The sequence below is a fragment of the Triturus cristatus genome, chromosome 6 (genome assembly GCF_964204655.1).
Source record: "Triturus cristatus chromosome 6, aTriCri1.1, whole genome shotgun sequence".
NCBI lineage: Eukaryota > Metazoa > Chordata > Amphibia > Caudata > Salamandridae > Triturus > Triturus cristatus.
In genome coordinates, this window is record NC_140589.1 from 74,903,691 (window position 1) to 74,920,008 (window position 16,318).

A 16,318-nucleotide genomic window follows, 5' to 3' on the forward strand; every position below is an offset into this window, starting at 1 on the left:
AAAAAAACCATACATTTAAATATAGTTAGAGAGCCTTCGTGTTGCCCTCGTCATCCATTGGTTTATTTCCCTTTCATTCACGTTTTGCCTGTGGGCATGAGCGCCCAGCAGGGGCCGTTTGCTCCATTGCACTCTGATTCACATCATTTTTCCTGATCCCATGTGATTATCCACCACCAAAGAGGCGTGCTTCAGTGCCAGGGGTCGGTGGAACAGTAGATTACTTTGTAAATGCTTTTTCCTTTCCATTCTTTGTCCTTTTATAATTGTTTGCCCTTCCTGTGCATATAAACTCTGTTGGAAGTTACAGTAATTCAAAGTAAATGGTTGCTTTTTTTTGTAACCAGCTTGCCAAACCCATTCGCTTTGACAGAGCTTGTTTACTTATACTCGGCTTCCTAAGTGCACTGATGTAGAGCCGCTGGGTTATCGTCTTGAGCACCCGCTGCTGTCTTCAGCTGCTTTCAATGCATCGGGCAGCGAAGGCCATCATGAACCCATGGAGAATGCTGTCCAAGCAAGTTCTGACCTACTCGCACTGGGCTATCTTTGTGCCAGGATCCCCTAGGCACTGTTACCGCAGCAGAATGTCCACGCTGGCCGCAGACCCCTCCTTACACTTCAATGACAAGTCCCGGGCTGGTCCTCCTCTTTCCTCACCAACAGATACCAAGCAATGAAGATGTGGGATTGCTCCTCAGGAGAAGCTGCAGAGCTTTGCAGTGACCCCAGGGCTCAGTTGTCTATCCTGCCCAGGTCAGTCTGTAAATGGCAGCCCTGAGACCAATCCTCGGGGATTCAGGAGTTTCTGTGCCCTTAGAGGCCGATGATACTCTGTTATGCTCTAAAGAAGTGGCAACTGAGGAGATAGTCACTCTACGCTCCTGCCGTGGCGAATTTCAAAGTTGGACGTCTAACCCTCAAAGGCTCTTGCTTCTGGTTCTTTATGCCTGCAAACGGCAGCAAATTCAATCTCTCTTGTCTGAAGTTTTTGGGACTCCAGTGATTCTACCCCTCACTCTCACCTACTATAAGAGCTTGTCATTTCACTCCAGACACAACACTCACAGCAATCCCTCACATCAACAGGTTAGCAGAGTCTACAAAGTTCTTTTGCCTCCCCTATAAAGAATTAAACACCTAATCCCTCCAGTCCAGTGGAAAGGTGCAGTGCATCTCCTTGTTATCTCTAGACTGGATTTCAGATAAGCAGTTCCTGGTCCTGCACCTCCCCCGCCTCTATAGCCCTTTCACAGCAGTCAGTGGCCAGGCCTGTCACCACCACTGGGAGTATGGAGCACAGAATCTGCATACTGTGAACTCTCTCCTGCCTGCCAATCACAGCACGGATTACAGTCAAACGCTGCTGCTTTGCACACACGTAAAACAAACAAGTGACATTGGGTTGATTAAATAATCTCAGCCACTGGTAATTACTCTGGCCGCAATCCAGGCAATCATTATTTTGCCCCACCTCAGACAGGAACCGGTCACATGCAAATCAGCTGGGTCCTGCTCCAGTAGGAACAATTCAGCCGGAACTGCACATTGAGGTCCCTTCTAAAAGAGGACACAGGCAACCTTAGGATGGTTGTTTCCTATAATGGGCCTCACATGTAAGGTGCACCTTGAGTCCTATGCCACAATGAGAAGTGTACAGGTATTACCCATCGTCTTAGGGCGTCGCGCTGAGAAAAAAACAAAAAAGTGATGGGTGGGTTGCTTGAACCCCTGGAAATAGGCCGGCCTGCAATCCAGAGATGATATTTCAGCACCTTTCGACAACTACGTTGTAAGGATGATGCGTGGGAAGGCCTAAAGAGATTCTGGGCCTTATAAGGTTTTACAAGAATGGGTTGGTCAGTGGTGCTCCTCAAGTCCGTAAGATACTCAAAGAAAGGAAAGTATTGGGGCACTCAGGTTTCGCTGGTCTCAGTTAAAAAGCCAGGTCTTGCGTCCTCCAAAATTCCGCCTGGGAGGGTGATGTTAGTTGGTGTAGGGGCAGGTCATTCTATGCCTTGTTGGCGAGGTAGGAGAAGGCGCGACCTCTGCGGTGGCAGGTGCGAGTGAGGGCCAGAGAGGTGGAGCGCAGGTGCCAGGCGGATTGGTGGAAGTTCACACAGTGATTGATGTATGTTGGTCCCTGGTCGTTTAGGGGTCTGTAGGCTTGTGTCAGAAGCTTGAATTGGCATCTCTTCTAGACATGGAGCCAGTGTCGGTTCTTGAGGTGGGGGGGGGGGTGATGTGGGTCCATTTGGGGAGGTTGAGGTTGAATCTGGCTACTGTGTTCTGTATGGTCTGGAGTCTCTTGAGGAGTTGGGTGGTGGTGCCAGAGCAGAGCGCGTTTCCATAGTTAATCCAGCTGGTGATGAGGGCCTGGGTGGCGACCTTCCTGGTGCTGACGGGGATTCACCTGAAGATTTTTTGGAGGATACAAAGGTGTGGAAGCAGGAGGAAGTGACTGTGTTGAGTTGGCACTTCATGGTGAGTTTGCTGTTGAGGATTATGCTGAAGGTGTGGGCGTGGTTTGTTGGTGTGGGTCCGAGCTCAGAGGCCCACCAGCTGTTGTCCCATGGGGAGGTGTTCTTCCCAAAGATCACCACTTCTGTCTTGTGCTTGTTGAACTTCAGGCCGTTGGTCCTCATCCTGTTGGCGACACTGGTCATGGCGCTGCAAAAGTTTGTTCTGGTGGTGGAGGGGTCTTCAGTGAGTGAGAGGATGAGTTGTGTGTCATCTGCGTAGAATCTGATGTTGAGTCCATGGGTTCTGCTGATGTCTGCGAGGGGTGTCATTTAGGTATTGAACAGGGTGTAGCTGAGAGTCGATCCATGTGGGATCCTGCAAACAATGGTCTTGGGTACTGAGGTGAAGGGTGGCAGGCGGATTCTCTAAGTTCATACCGTGAGGAAGGATGCGACCTACGTTTTCTAGGAGATTGTTGAAGCTGGCGTCGTTGAGGTCGTCAAGGTGGAAGTTGAGGCCGCCGAGTAGGATGTAGTACTTAGAGTCTATGGCTAGATGGCGTCACAAAATGCAGATCGCAGTCCTGAGGGTCTGTAGGAAAAGGTGCCTCTAATGGTCGTCCTGGCATCGGTCAGGAGTTGGAAGTTCAGGAGTCCCATGATTGGTGTGGTGCTGTCTTCGGTGGCAGTGCATAGGGTAGTTTCCTTGTGGTTGATGGCGATGCCACCTCCATGTTTATTGGTGCGGTCACGATGTATCATCTCTTAGCCGTCGGGCGTTGCAATGGTAATGTCGGGGGATGAGGAGGGGTTGAGCCAGGTCTCTGTGATGAAGATCACGTCGAGGTGACGGTGGTGATGGTGTCCGAGAGTTCTGGGGCGTGCTTTCAGAATGACCAGGTGTCGAGCAGAATGCACTGGAGCAGTTCCCGGGTGTTCATGGTCTTCTGAGTTGGTGAGCTAAGGCCAAAAGATTTTGAATGGATTCCAAATGATGTTCTTAAGATAACCTTGCAGGTGACTTCCTCTGTCTCTGTCATTTATTTGGTGGGAGCAGGCGGTCTGACACTCTTCTCACAAGGAGTTTTTGGAAGGTGGAGATGGGGCACTAGTGTAAATGTGCCTTTCTTTGGTCTGGCTTAAAAGTGTAGCTTTCTTTAGACCTAATGTTGCCAATTCTTCAAAAAAGATATAGAGTGGACTTTGGCTCAGCACAATGGAGTATTTCAGCCTCACCTCATGCTGTTAGTTGTTTGGGTGGATTACAGTGCATGAGAGACTATTTTACATCTCAAAAGTACCCTGTATCATTACATGCTAAGCTCTTGATCTCGTAGACAGGGGGTATCAAGATAGTCATCCTTTTATTTATCCCATCAGCAGATTCTTTTAATATGTTTTAGCCAAGATCCATGATGCAATCCTTTGTCTTTGCTTCTTCTTCCAACTTAACTTTTAGAAGTGGGATTTGCCTTTGTCTGAGGGGAGCCAGTTGGGACCGGTCAGCACGGTTACCAGAGGGTCTCTTGTCAACAGGGCATCATAGAATAGGCTAATTGTATCTTCTACAAAGTATTGAAAGTTAAAACTTCACTGCATTTTAAGTCAAGCAGGACTACAACCCCCAGAATGCATTGGGTCGTTAAATTAATTTCGAGGGGTGGAACATGGCGCCCTTGGTGGCATGTCACTCGAGCATAACTTACACAGGTATTGCAAAAGTATTCCACAACTATTCCACTAACAGGAAGTGAATAACTATAAAAGTACACCAGTCTGTCCCTAAAACACAAGACATGAGTAGGAAAGGAAGGCTTGTATTGATAACGTGGTGAGGAGGAAAAGGAAGAAAATTACAGGAATATCGCAGAATTGTTTAATATTCTAGGTCTAAGCCTGTGTAAGTTATGCAGTAGTCATGAAATGAAGAATATGTAGGGTTAAAAAGAAGATAGAAAAATCACCTTTCTTTGTAAAATCCCTGCATATTCATTTATATGCTGTAAAAGCAGCTAGGTTTCTTAATACAGTAAAAGTTGTAACTTACATGGCTGGTCTTAAATGCATGCTTTCAGGAAGTTACTTTTCCCATAAACCTTTGTGAATTGACCCACCACTCTAGCAGATATAAAGTAGCCGATGTATTCTCAACTGCAGATGCAGAAGACCCGGCTGTAGCCCCAATCGACTCAGTGGACATAAACAGACCTGTCAACTTTAAAATGATTCCACCATGTGAGAGGGGAAAGAGAGGGGTGGTTAAGAGAGGGGCGGGACTTTGAGTCCATCACTGCTTTTCTAGCTATGAAGGGGCCTTGAAAGGGGCTCAGCCAAGGGCGGGAGACAGGCCTTAGATCTCAGCATTTACCTGAATAGATAGTCTCAACAGTGCTTAGTTTGTGCCAGTGTTTCCCGGTACTCAGCACCAGCACTTATTTTTAAACTCCGGCACCTATGAAAGTGCAGCACAAGGTGGTGCTCTCTACCTATTTTTGAGCAATGTCCTCCAGCGTTTTTAACAATTCACTATACTAAAAAAGAACTAGTACGTTTGGGCCTTCCCTAAAGCTTTGGGTGACCTCAATTGTCCAAAATGTCACACTTGTTTAGGAGTGATGATTAGTAAGTAAAGTTTGCTCTGGCGTGTAGCAGCAGTGTAGAAATCTTGGGTGGTGCCAACTGAGATGGAAAACCTTCGGTCCTGGCACTTCCATTTCTTCAAATGAAGCATCTAACCGCCCCCAAACACACTCCAAAGGCTTCTGACGGTCATGTGGCCGGGAAGATACAAAACCCATGATGGGTGACAGCGGAACCCCCACATATGAGCTGAAACTCCCAGCTCACCCGCTCTTTCACAGTGTGATATTGGGTCTGTACCAAGAGACTGTGCGAAGAGAGTCGATGTTGTGTAACACACGGTACCACCATGTGTGTTGGCAGATGTGTAAATGATCATGGGCAAATCATCGCAACCTCCTGGGCGTCCGTTCCCTTCTCGGGTATAAATGGGAACTCCTGTGGATGGAGTGAATCCCGGCTTCCAACTCTTAGTACAGTAAAATGAATGTTTACTGCATCGTTATTATTTTATTTTATTGTTTTTTATCTTGTAAAGCGTCTGAATCACCCCCAGGGGGTATCTCCGTGCTACGGAGGTGCTGCAGTAAGGTGACGAAAATAATTTTTAAAAACCGCAGTTTTAAGGAGCATACGGAATAATAAATAGTTTGGGCATTCCCGGAGGTGCCTGGGGAGATGGTCCCAGTAGGAGGGGCTAAATAATGGAATGCTTTGTTGCAAGGCGTCTAACAATCGCAGTGCAACGCCCAGCGTGTTTTCTATCCATTGGTCACTCCCTAAGTGTACTGTACCGCTCTGCACACTGCAGTGCTTTAAATGGGCCGGTACTGCCAGTTACTGAGTACCTGCACTTCTGAGCAGACGTGCAATACTTTAACTGGAGAGTACCAGCACTTTTCAGAAGAAAGTAAGTACTTTGGTATGGTGTAACGCGGGCCCCTACAGTCCCCAGCCCCTCAAGGGGCCCCATTTAGCCCAATGAATATCTGTAAGTTATGCGAGACTTCGGGACCCCTCACGACATTCTGCAGGAGGCCCCAAAGTTTTGTATCACGCCACTGCTTTCACGCACTGGCATACCTCTCACGCTCCATTTCTTCTGTCCGCCTTCCTTGTGGGGAATAAACCGCACATCCCACAAATAAACTGTGCTTAGCGCCTGCCAGAGGTAACATTCCGCGGCGTCCCCAGGGGGCACTGTATCTGGCGCCACAGCTGGGCCTCCTTTGTGTGGGGCTGAATGCTTGAAATGCCAACAGCCGGCGCTTCGCATTTATGCGCCATTGATCCGTCATCGCTTATCGGCGCGCGCCTTCCTGCCACATTCATGCAGAGCACCCGTCTGAAGGAAGACGCAGCTCCACCATGTGAGGCTGCCGAGGACCGAGCATGTGTCACGGGGATCTCTGTTTCATCCTGGGCTGCTCGTCCCAGCTCAGCCCATATGGCCCACCAGGTGCTTCCCTCATGCTTTATCGGTCTCATTATAATCACGCTCTAAATGTGGCGCTTTCTGCACCTCATTAGCATTCCAACGACATCACTGGAAATGACATCAAAAGATCACATGACATGTTAAGGATCCATCAGAGGGACTGATCATTTGACTTCTCACCCATTTTTAGGTTTCGCCTGCCCAGCGCTTGCACTGTACTTGTGAAATCTCTTGCATTTAATATATCTTAAAAGGTGTCTCCTATCAGTTCCCATCACAGAACTACTGTGTTCATTCGCTTTTGTGTGGAACTTTTTTTGTTAACTTCCCTTGGCTACACGCATTTAGGATACTTCTACTTAAGCTGTTGACACTGTTGAAGCCTCATTCACTGTCAAGATAAGATCTCTTCCCACTGATAAAGCAGACAGCTACTAACAGTATGCTGGAGTGCTTGCTTTGTATTACTTAGTTGTGTAAAGCAGATGCTTTTACCTTGAAACGTTTGTGGCATTTCCTATTCATGCCTCAGTACCTTTCTTTGCACTTTGCAGGCATTATCGGATTGATTTTCTCAACTTAATCTTTTTGGTCATTATGATTAAATTCTAAATGTTGTAATAAAAATTGCACGTTAAAAAAATTGTTAATCAACAAGAGCTATGCTATGTTTACTACTAAACAGGCAGTCACAAGTGCAGTTCTCTTTCTGGCACTAGGGTCATGATTTGAATGATGCAGCAGGTGCAGTGGCACCAGGCCCAAAAGTTGGCAGAACTCCTCTAAACACCAAATTTTACTATATTTTACTACCATATAGGCAGACACAAGTGCAGTTAAAAGGGACTTGATTTGAATGGTGCAGCAGGTGCAGTGGCACTGGGGCCAAACGCTCCAGGGACCCAACTAAAAGCAGAATATTGCTAAAAGTTACTACTAAACAAGACAGTGACAAGTGCATTTACATTACAGGCACTAGGAAAATGATTTCAATGGTGGAGCAGGTGCAGTGACACCGGGGCCCAGAGCTCTAGGGCCCCCTGTAAACACCAAATATTGCAATATTTTTCTACTAAGCGGGCAGTCCCAAGTGCAGTTATCTTGCAGGCACTATGGGCATGATTTGAATGGTGCAGCAGGTGCAGTGGCACTGAGCCCAAAATATGTCAGAACTCTTCTAAAAACATAATATTGATATTACATCAATTAATTCTATTACTTCCCTCTTTCATTTCATTTTTCAAGATTTTGCATTACTTACCCCACACTATACCACTAGTAACAGCGCAATATATTGCCTTTTTATACATCAACAAGTCATAACACTTTAACAGACTTTCTGTAACTTATATTGTACAACTGCTCAGCAAGCTACAACTTACAAATAAAACACTTATTATTAATCACGTAGGCGAAACCTAATGCATTTACCAATGCTTGTTATATTTAGTTTTGTAGAGCGCACAAATACCCAGGGATAGGGTGTCTTAACACTAGAATAAGAGTCTGCAGTAATCAGTCAATAAAACATTGCCTGTCGGCCACCTTCTGGCAGTTGGTTGATAAATACAGATATTTTGACGAACTGGAAAGAGTTGATGTTTGAAGTTTTTTATGTTTTTGTTGGTTTGTATAAATATGGTTCCAAGTCACACAAGTTGGTTGAGTGTGAGGTATGTTTTTGGCATCCATGCTGAATGGGAAATTCATGGGAGCTGTGGAGGATTTCCAGAAATGCGGTATGGCGTAGGTAGTATTGTGTGTTGTTAACAAATAGCTTTCCAAGGTTTTTTCTTAGGAATCTCCATGATGACGAAGAATTTATAAAGTGGGACATCACCCTAGGGTGTCTCGGCACTGTAGTGTATCTCACATTGTTAGTTGTTATATCGGGGGAGGGAAATATCTTACTGTGGGTCTTCTGGTCACTCAAGTGGGCGGCCATGATGGAGTGGGGTGATTTGACGTCAGACAGATCCTTTCTTAGCAGACGTAGATTTACCAGCTATTATCTGGTATCCGGGGGATCCCCTGGCATTGGCTTTGGGTTGTTCGCCCAAAGACACAGCATTAAATGCATGTATGTCCTCCACGTGTACGCGTATCGGTTGTCAGACACTGTGGGTTTGCGGACATCGGAATGAATATTTGGAAGACTGCGTTGGGAAAGATCCATGAGTGAATGAGGTAACGGGTGTAGGTCATTCTTCCATAGCTGACTGTGGACATCCTGCACTGGGATCTTTGTTGGGTAAGTATATCGGGAATCTGAGCATATGCGATTGACTTTCGCTCCAGTTTCTTGCATTCTTCTCTTTTGACGTTTAACCAATGGGATTTCTTGGAGGGTCACAGTAGGAAACATATCAAGGTAGTGTTTCAGCTAAAGTGCTGCTTCTGGACTGGCACAGCTGCGCCTTTATCTCAATTGTGTGGCCCTCGACAAATTTTACAAACATTGACCTGTTTGTTCATGATGTGCGCTTTAGCTAAATAAAAATATTTGACGTCCATTTAAAACCCTCAAAATATGCAAAATATCGGAGAGAAGATCTTTTAAAATAGTATTGATGTGCACAGTTGGATCCCATCGAAGGCAATACCTGTGATTCTGGCAGAACGTGTGGAGATGTTATGGATCACTGCTGGTTGGACATAGCAGTGGCTGCTTGGAATATATTTTTGTTCGCTAGTGTGGAGAAGATGTTTGTGTTTGGAAGGCTACCTCCCAAGTGAGCTCTTGTAAGATTTATTTGTGATGCTTCTGAACATCAGTACTAGTGCAGAAGGCGTCTTAGTGCACAATGCGTGCTATCCCATGTGGACCTGACATGCATCCTTGTTCTCGTCCTTCTGCAGGCTCTTTGAATGTGCTGGTTCGAGTGCGGAACATTGGGACGATGGATACGCAGGTCTGGAGCATGAGCGGCAACCGGGGAAACATGTGGCAGCACGTCAACGTACCCATCAACCCCTCCGGGCCCTTCCAGGTGAGCAGAGCCTCTCAAAGGGGCCTTTTCAGCATAACATCATTGGGTAGCCAGATCGGTCAGTTGTATAGGGAACCCCAGGAGATGCCGCATGTATGGATCAGAAAAGAATGTTTAGGCGTTGGAAATGATAATTTCACCAGCAAAAGTTGCAAATGTGCCTGAATTGCGACGTTTGCCACCTTTAAAAAACAAATTAACAGCAGAAAATGCTATGGTAGGAGTTTTTTCCCATCAAACCCTTTTCAGCAGGTTACTTTTGCGCACAGTAGTAGGATTTGCAAGATAGTGTCTCCCGCGGTACCTATTCTTTCAGGATTTTTCACTACATTTTTTGTCAATTTCACACACTTTAAGCGAACAAACAATTTTGTGCTCAGGTCTACAATTCATCACTGAAAGTCAGGAGGCTTTGTACCCTAGGAGAAACTGAAAGAGGCAGGCGTTTTTGGCATTCCAATATCTGGGTTGAAGCCCTGGAATGCTCAGATACCTTTCCCTCAGCCACTCTTGCGCCCCCCATAGCCTGACCCAATATTACATCTAATATTGCTGTCTTTCTTGGATATTAAATATGCCCTAGTAGTGCCTCGGCTGATCATTTTCCAGTTCCTTTTCAAGTGTATATCCCTGCCGCCGCCACGGGCACACAACCTCACAATGCTCTTTATTAAAAGAAAGTGCTTGGTCAATCGACACATAATATCCGAGCCTGCATCCCCTGTAGCGTACTCTTTGTGCATGTAAACAACCTTGCTATCCACTCCATTGCCTATGACTCATGGATGGGCTTCAGCGCTATATCTCCATTAAACCATCTCCCTGCCCAGTGGCGGCTGCCATGTACGGCGGGTGTAAAAAAAAAAAAATAGTGAGCTTGTCTGCCATGGATTAAAAATTGTGTAATTGTTTATGCCTAATGCTGTGGGTTTGGTGAATTAGCCAGAAAGTCAGAAATCTACAGACACCATGGGTATTATCAGTGGATTGTAGTTCGAGAACTTTTCAGTAAACGTTTTTGAATCATGTCTGACAAAGGTTTCGCTCAAAGCCGCTTTCTCGATGTCAACGGGTAAGCGCCTGCTCGGAGGATTGAAGTCTCTATTTTCTCTTCCAAAATCTGGTAAGACTGGCAACCTTTAAAAGTTGTGCTGTCCTTCGAACTTCCTCTCTCCATCCTGGTCCCAGGCTGCCGCCCCACGGTTTCCAGCTCTCGATAGAACCTCTTGGCCTTTGGATGGTGGTGGCCCATGGAGCAGGCTTCATCAGGAGATAGCAGAAGACACTACTGACCCCAGAATGAGCTCACTCATTGGCTCTTCCTCTCACTGACAATCGTACCAAGCAGAGGTTCATTGGTGCCACCTTCCAGCGCTTTGGCGCCTTGTTGTAATTTAAAATCCTGCTTGTGGAGATTATATGGCACAAGTGAATGGACATTTGGGGCCCGATTAGAATGCACTTACTACTTTTGGTATTCACAGAATGGATTTACGACTACTAACTTTACGTCCGCACTCGGGCCAGAAATTCCGTCCAGAGGCGGAGCTTCCGGTCCGGAGGTGGAGATTTCGGCCATGGCTAAATCTCCGCCACCGGCCGGAATCCCCACCTCCGGGGCGGAAGCTCTGCCTCCGGGCCAGAATCTCCAGCCCGAGTGCAGACGTAAAGTTAGTAGTCGTAAATCCATTCTGTGAATACTAAAAGTAGTAAGTGCCTTCTGTGAATACCAAAAGTAGTAAGTTTAGGATTTTGTCTTAAGTTAATTCTGTGAATCGGGCCCTTGGTACGTGCAAGCCATCATCCTTTACTTTAGATTAGGGTTCTCCACAGTCGGCCCTGGAGGGCCGGATCCGTGACAGATTTTCAAAAGAAATACACAGATCTAAACGGGAATATGCTAAAAATCTGGCATGGATCCAGCCCTCCAGGGACGACTTTGGAGAACCCTTCTTTCGATACACTCCCAAAGGCTATGGTGCAATATACAGTAATCACATCTCCCAATGCAATACACGATGCGACGTAGAGGGACGCACCGTGCACAGCAGTACTCAAGAAGCATTCTGAGCCCCATAAAGTCCAAGTCAAGGAATGTCTCTGTGCTCGCAGCACATCCAGAGGGTCCATCAGTCCCTCCTTGGCTTCTCTTCACCATCGATAAGGACCCGCAGGACCGCCCCTCCCTTTAACACCAGTAAATGGTCCTGAAACAGGTCCTGTCTATTTCCTGGCTTCCTTCCTCTGTTCCCTCGATGCACAGCACTCTGTGCCCCCAGCCCGGCTTGCATCACACAAAGACTATGACACCCATGCCAGACACACCAGAAGGCAGGACGGAGGACATCTTACACAGGTTGCAAGTTCTTTTTGATAGGCTCTCTAGTCTATAGTTGTGCAGCTGTTTACTGTAAATGGATATCAAATAAGTATAATTGATGTATCGGATAGATATTGGTGAAGAGGGCCTCGTTTCCCATGGTCCTAGACCCTAATGGCTGCCTAAACGAGATGGGGAAAGTAGGGCGCTTTCAAGTAATTGTTGTAATGCCAACCCTAGCCCTAAATTTAAATATTGCATTATTATAATTTATTTAGCTAAAAAGTTAGTGATTTTATTCCACAATAAAACTAAATTAAACTTACCTTCTAAAGTATTTTTGTTATCCTCTCGGGTAGTGATGGTGAACCCAGTGAAACCGTGTGTGGTGGCTTAGTGGACTAACGCATCCAGTGTAGGGGGCCTGTGATTGACAGCTTGATCCTGGCAGGTCCGCTCAACCTTTCATCGTTTTGAGGTCGATTAAATGAGTGCCTTTGAGTTGGGTCTGTTATTCAGTGCCAGGATACCCTTGGTTGAACGTGCACTTTACAAATACACCTTATGTTATGCTGAATGTTTTGTTGAAGTAGTTGTAGAGACGTAAACCTCAAAATAAAGTAAAACACTTGTAGAAGGTTTTTACATGTTTTTGCTTTTTTGTATTTTTTTGCCTGTGTTTCAGAGCGTCATTTAAAAATGTGGGCTCCATCCTGGTGCCCTCGGGTGAAGCAGCAGAGAATGAATGAATATGTCTATATTAGAGCCTCGTGGACAGAATCCATCATTCTTTGAATGTGCAACAAGTGATACTTGACTGCCAGTCTAAAGAGTTACGACAGTCAATGTTGAAATTCTATTATATTATTTTCAAGAGTTCCAGCATGTTCCTATCTCACAATCCTCCTTCTGTTTCTCCCGCAGGTCGTCTTTGAGGGCGTCCGCGGCTTGAGCTACGAAGGCGACATCGCGATCGACAACGTCACAGTGAAGCCGGGCGCGTGTCCGCCGAAGCCCAGTAACCCCGATAAAGGTGAGGTCCCACCCGCTTGCCTCGGTCTGTGTGGGCATGCGCGTGGCGCGCGTGGACACGTGTTTAGAGCGCGTCGACAGAGAGATCCTATTCACATCAACTTTTTCTGTCAGGATGCGACATACTTGTAGGCACTGGTTTCGGAATGCTCCTACAAGAGACGGCTAAGCAGGGGGTGCCTGCACATGTGATCTGTTCACGGTTAGTTGTCACCAACAATGGCAGGTGTAAACCATGCACGTGCGCAGACATAGGAAACGCAGGACACTCATGGGAACAAACATAAAGCCTGTTTTTTCAAACAAACGTAATCTTCGTGTAGCCATACGTTTTTGACCATTTTAGGACGGGAATCCTAGCGCGGGGGCACTGCGTATGGAGTAACCAGGCAGATTACACAATTGTTAACATAACATAACAGGTAGGACAATAACTGCTACCACGGTAGTGTAATAAAACACATGTCAGTGCACCAGCCACCAGCTGACACCTGTGGCAGCGCCCAGGCAGTAAGTGCACGCAGGACAAGTGGCAAAAAGGGGTGGACCCAAGGGAGGATGTAGGGAAGGGGCTGGAAAGACCAGAAGGTATGAGAGGGGACGAGGAGAGGGTCACACACGTGTACTGTCGTGTTCCAACCCAAAGCGAAAATAAAGAAAGATACGCCCTTACCTGTAGGGTCACCAACTGGCATGGGTGCAAATTCAGGACGGTCTGTGTAAAAATTCAGGACAACGGGTCAAAATTCAGGACAGAAGTAGGCCTGGGCAAAAATTTCGTTCCGTTCGCGGAAATTGCGATAATTTGACATTTTTGCGTTCCGCGGAGAGCGCGAAAATGTCAAAAATTCCGGTTTCCGCAGCTTGGCGATAATTTGTTTCTTGCTCGCGCTGTAAAATGATACATTCTCGCGCGCGCGCGATCGCCTTACCTGAATCCCTGCGTTCGCCGACAAGTTTTCTTGATCCGGTCGCGTTCTCCATGAGATGTTGTATTGTTTTTAGCCATTTGCGCTGTCTCGCGACAGTTCGCGCCCGCAGTGACGTCATGCGTCGCGCGATCACGTCTTTCTTCTCGCGATCATGCACCGCGAGAACAACTCAAAACAAGATGGCCGCGCCCGCAAGCAACCACATGGGTAAGTTGGCGACCCGCAACCATGCAGAAAATCTCGCGAACATGCCGGAAAAAAACTTCCGCATCTTTGCGATATTTCTGCTTGTTTGCGATAATTTTAAACATTCTCGCGATAATTTGCGAAGGTTAATTCCGCAAATTCCGCCCACCCCTAGACAGAAGGTCAAAATTCAGGACAACGGGTCAAAATTCAGGACAGAAGGTCAAAATTCAGGACAACGGGTCAAAATTCAGGACAAAAATTTGGGACAAAACATAAGTTTCAAAGTCATATCAGAGGAGGTCGCACAATAGTATATAAGTAAATACACAACCAAAATAAGTATGAGTCAAAAAAAGTTTATATAAGGTTGAGACAATTGTGCACTTCACAGTTTTTCAGTATGCGCGCAGCTTTGCAAAGTGACATCAGGCCCTTTCTGCAATCAAGATTTGTGCAGGAGAAGGCACACCACATGCGGTCACTATAATATATATAATAGGTTGTTTTTACCCTTTTCTGTATTTGTTCCTGACCTGTCCTGAGTGAAGACCCGTGCCTTCATTGTCTGATGCCAGCATGCTACACTGTGGGAGACTGGTTGCTTGGCAGCCTTGTATCTGTTGTGATCCTGTGTGGGGAGGGTTTTGTGTTGCGCATGAGTGACCAGAGAGGTGTTCTTATCTTGTCGTAGGTGCAGTGCCTAGAAGTGTGATTGAGGAGCTGTGTTAGACAGGTGTGCGGTGCATTACATGATTCTAATGTATGTCTCCAAGACTGCGGGCCTTCCCCTGCCGAGGAGATCAGGGAACGCACGTCCACCAATTCTCAAACACATTTTTTTGTTTTGCAGAGTTTTATATCGCGCGAACTTGACCCGAATCCAATGAGGTATCAGAGCGCTTTACATAGCACCAGTTACGTTACATGAGGACACACATTCATTTTTTGTTACGCACGGGGAGATTAAGTGATTTGCCCAGAATCACAGGATGTTCAGTGTCATTACCGAGACTCGAACCTAGGGGCATATCAACAACAACCGGTGATAATTATCGCTGAGCGCACTTAGCGCTCGGATAATTATCGCCGGCTAGCGCCGATTTTTATCGCTGAGATAGCGTGCTATTAGCAGCGCTTATCTCATCAGCGATAAAAATCCTAGCGCTAACTGGCTAACGTGAGATTATCGCTGGAAACCCAGCGATAATCTCACGTTAGCTAGTTGATAGGGACTCACAAACTTAGCCATGATATCCACCTTCCATAGGATATCATGGCTAAGTCAGTCCTGAAGCAGGCGTAAGGAAAGTAGCGATAACAGGGGATATCGCTACTTTTCCTGACGCTATGCTTCATAGCGTGGGACTTGCTGATAGGAGAAATGTCGCTTAGCGTCATTTCTCCTGTCATGCCAGGTCAGGAACACACACTGGGCGTTAGGAATCCTGACGCTAAAGCAAGGTTTCACGCGTTAGCGTGACCTTGCTGATTAGGCGATAAAATTATCGCCGCTTTTCGGCCGAAAACGGCCGCAAAAGCGGCGATAATTTTTTATCGCCTGCCTGTTGATATGCCCCCTAGTTCCCCCAGGTCTGAGGTCGAGCGCCCTAGCCCTTAGGCCAACTCACGCTCATTTGCTTACTGTGCTTAATTGAGGGACAAGGTCCCACATGTCACTCGGGTTGTCCAGGCATGTCCATGCCCTCCCACTGCCTCTGACCCTCACTGGACATCAGCAGGCTGCAAAGGCCACAGAGGGATTAGATGGCATTAAAAAATGAGAGATACCTCATTGTGTGTTTCACCCCACACCCTATTCCTTCCTACTGCCCACTTCTCTGCATTATACCACCCTTCTGTCTTCCTACTCATTCTTTTCCACCCTTCCCTCTCTCTCCATCTTATCTCTCCCTTCCTAATGCCCGCCTTCTCTCTCTTGCCTCGTCTTACTCCCACTCTTATGTAACCTCCTCCCCCCCAGCCTCTGCTTCCTCTCAGACTCTTTCACATCCATCTTCCTTTAGCCGCTCGCTTCCTGTTACCTCTCCCTGCCTCTGTCTTCTCTCTATTTGTACTGTCATCTCTCCTTCGTCTCTACATTTTGATATATCTTGCTCCTGCCTTTGTAGATATGGTTTCTATCAACATCATTTCGAGGTGGAAGACAGCGGGACAGCATCCAGCCCACTCACCTCTTGTATCTAGCTCACCCTCCTATCTTTTCTAACTCTTATGCACATTTTCTATTGCTCGTCTCTTATATATCTTGTCTACCTCTTATGCATCTTTTCAATTGCTCATGTCTCATGCATCTTTCTATTGCTCATGTTTTATGTATCTTTTCTATCTCTTATGCATCTTTCCTACAGCTGATC

General features: G+C 46.5%; 1 protein-coding gene and 1 long non-coding RNA gene across 3 annotated transcripts in view; one reads left to right on the forward strand and one right to left on the reverse strand.

Moving 5' to 3' along the window:
- The window catches only part of MDGA1 (MAM domain containing glycosylphosphatidylinositol anchor 1), a 1,057,897-nt gene that overhangs the window by 1,019,492 nt on the left and 22,087 nt on the right, over positions 1-16,318 (forward strand). For both annotated transcript variants that reach the window (XM_085610244.1, XM_085610245.1), the window contains 2 exons: positions 9,340-9,470; positions 12,715-12,823. In XM_085610244.1, coding sequence (XP_085466370.1) covers positions 9,340-9,470; positions 12,715-12,823 — 240 coding nt within the window. The remainder of the gene's footprint in view (positions 1-9,339; positions 9,471-12,714; positions 12,824-16,318) is intronic.
- LOC146813779 (uncharacterized) overlaps positions 1-16,318 on the reverse strand; it is a 303,254-nt gene that overhangs the window by 233,434 nt on the left and 53,502 nt on the right. The gene's annotated exons all lie outside the window — the stretch shown is intronic.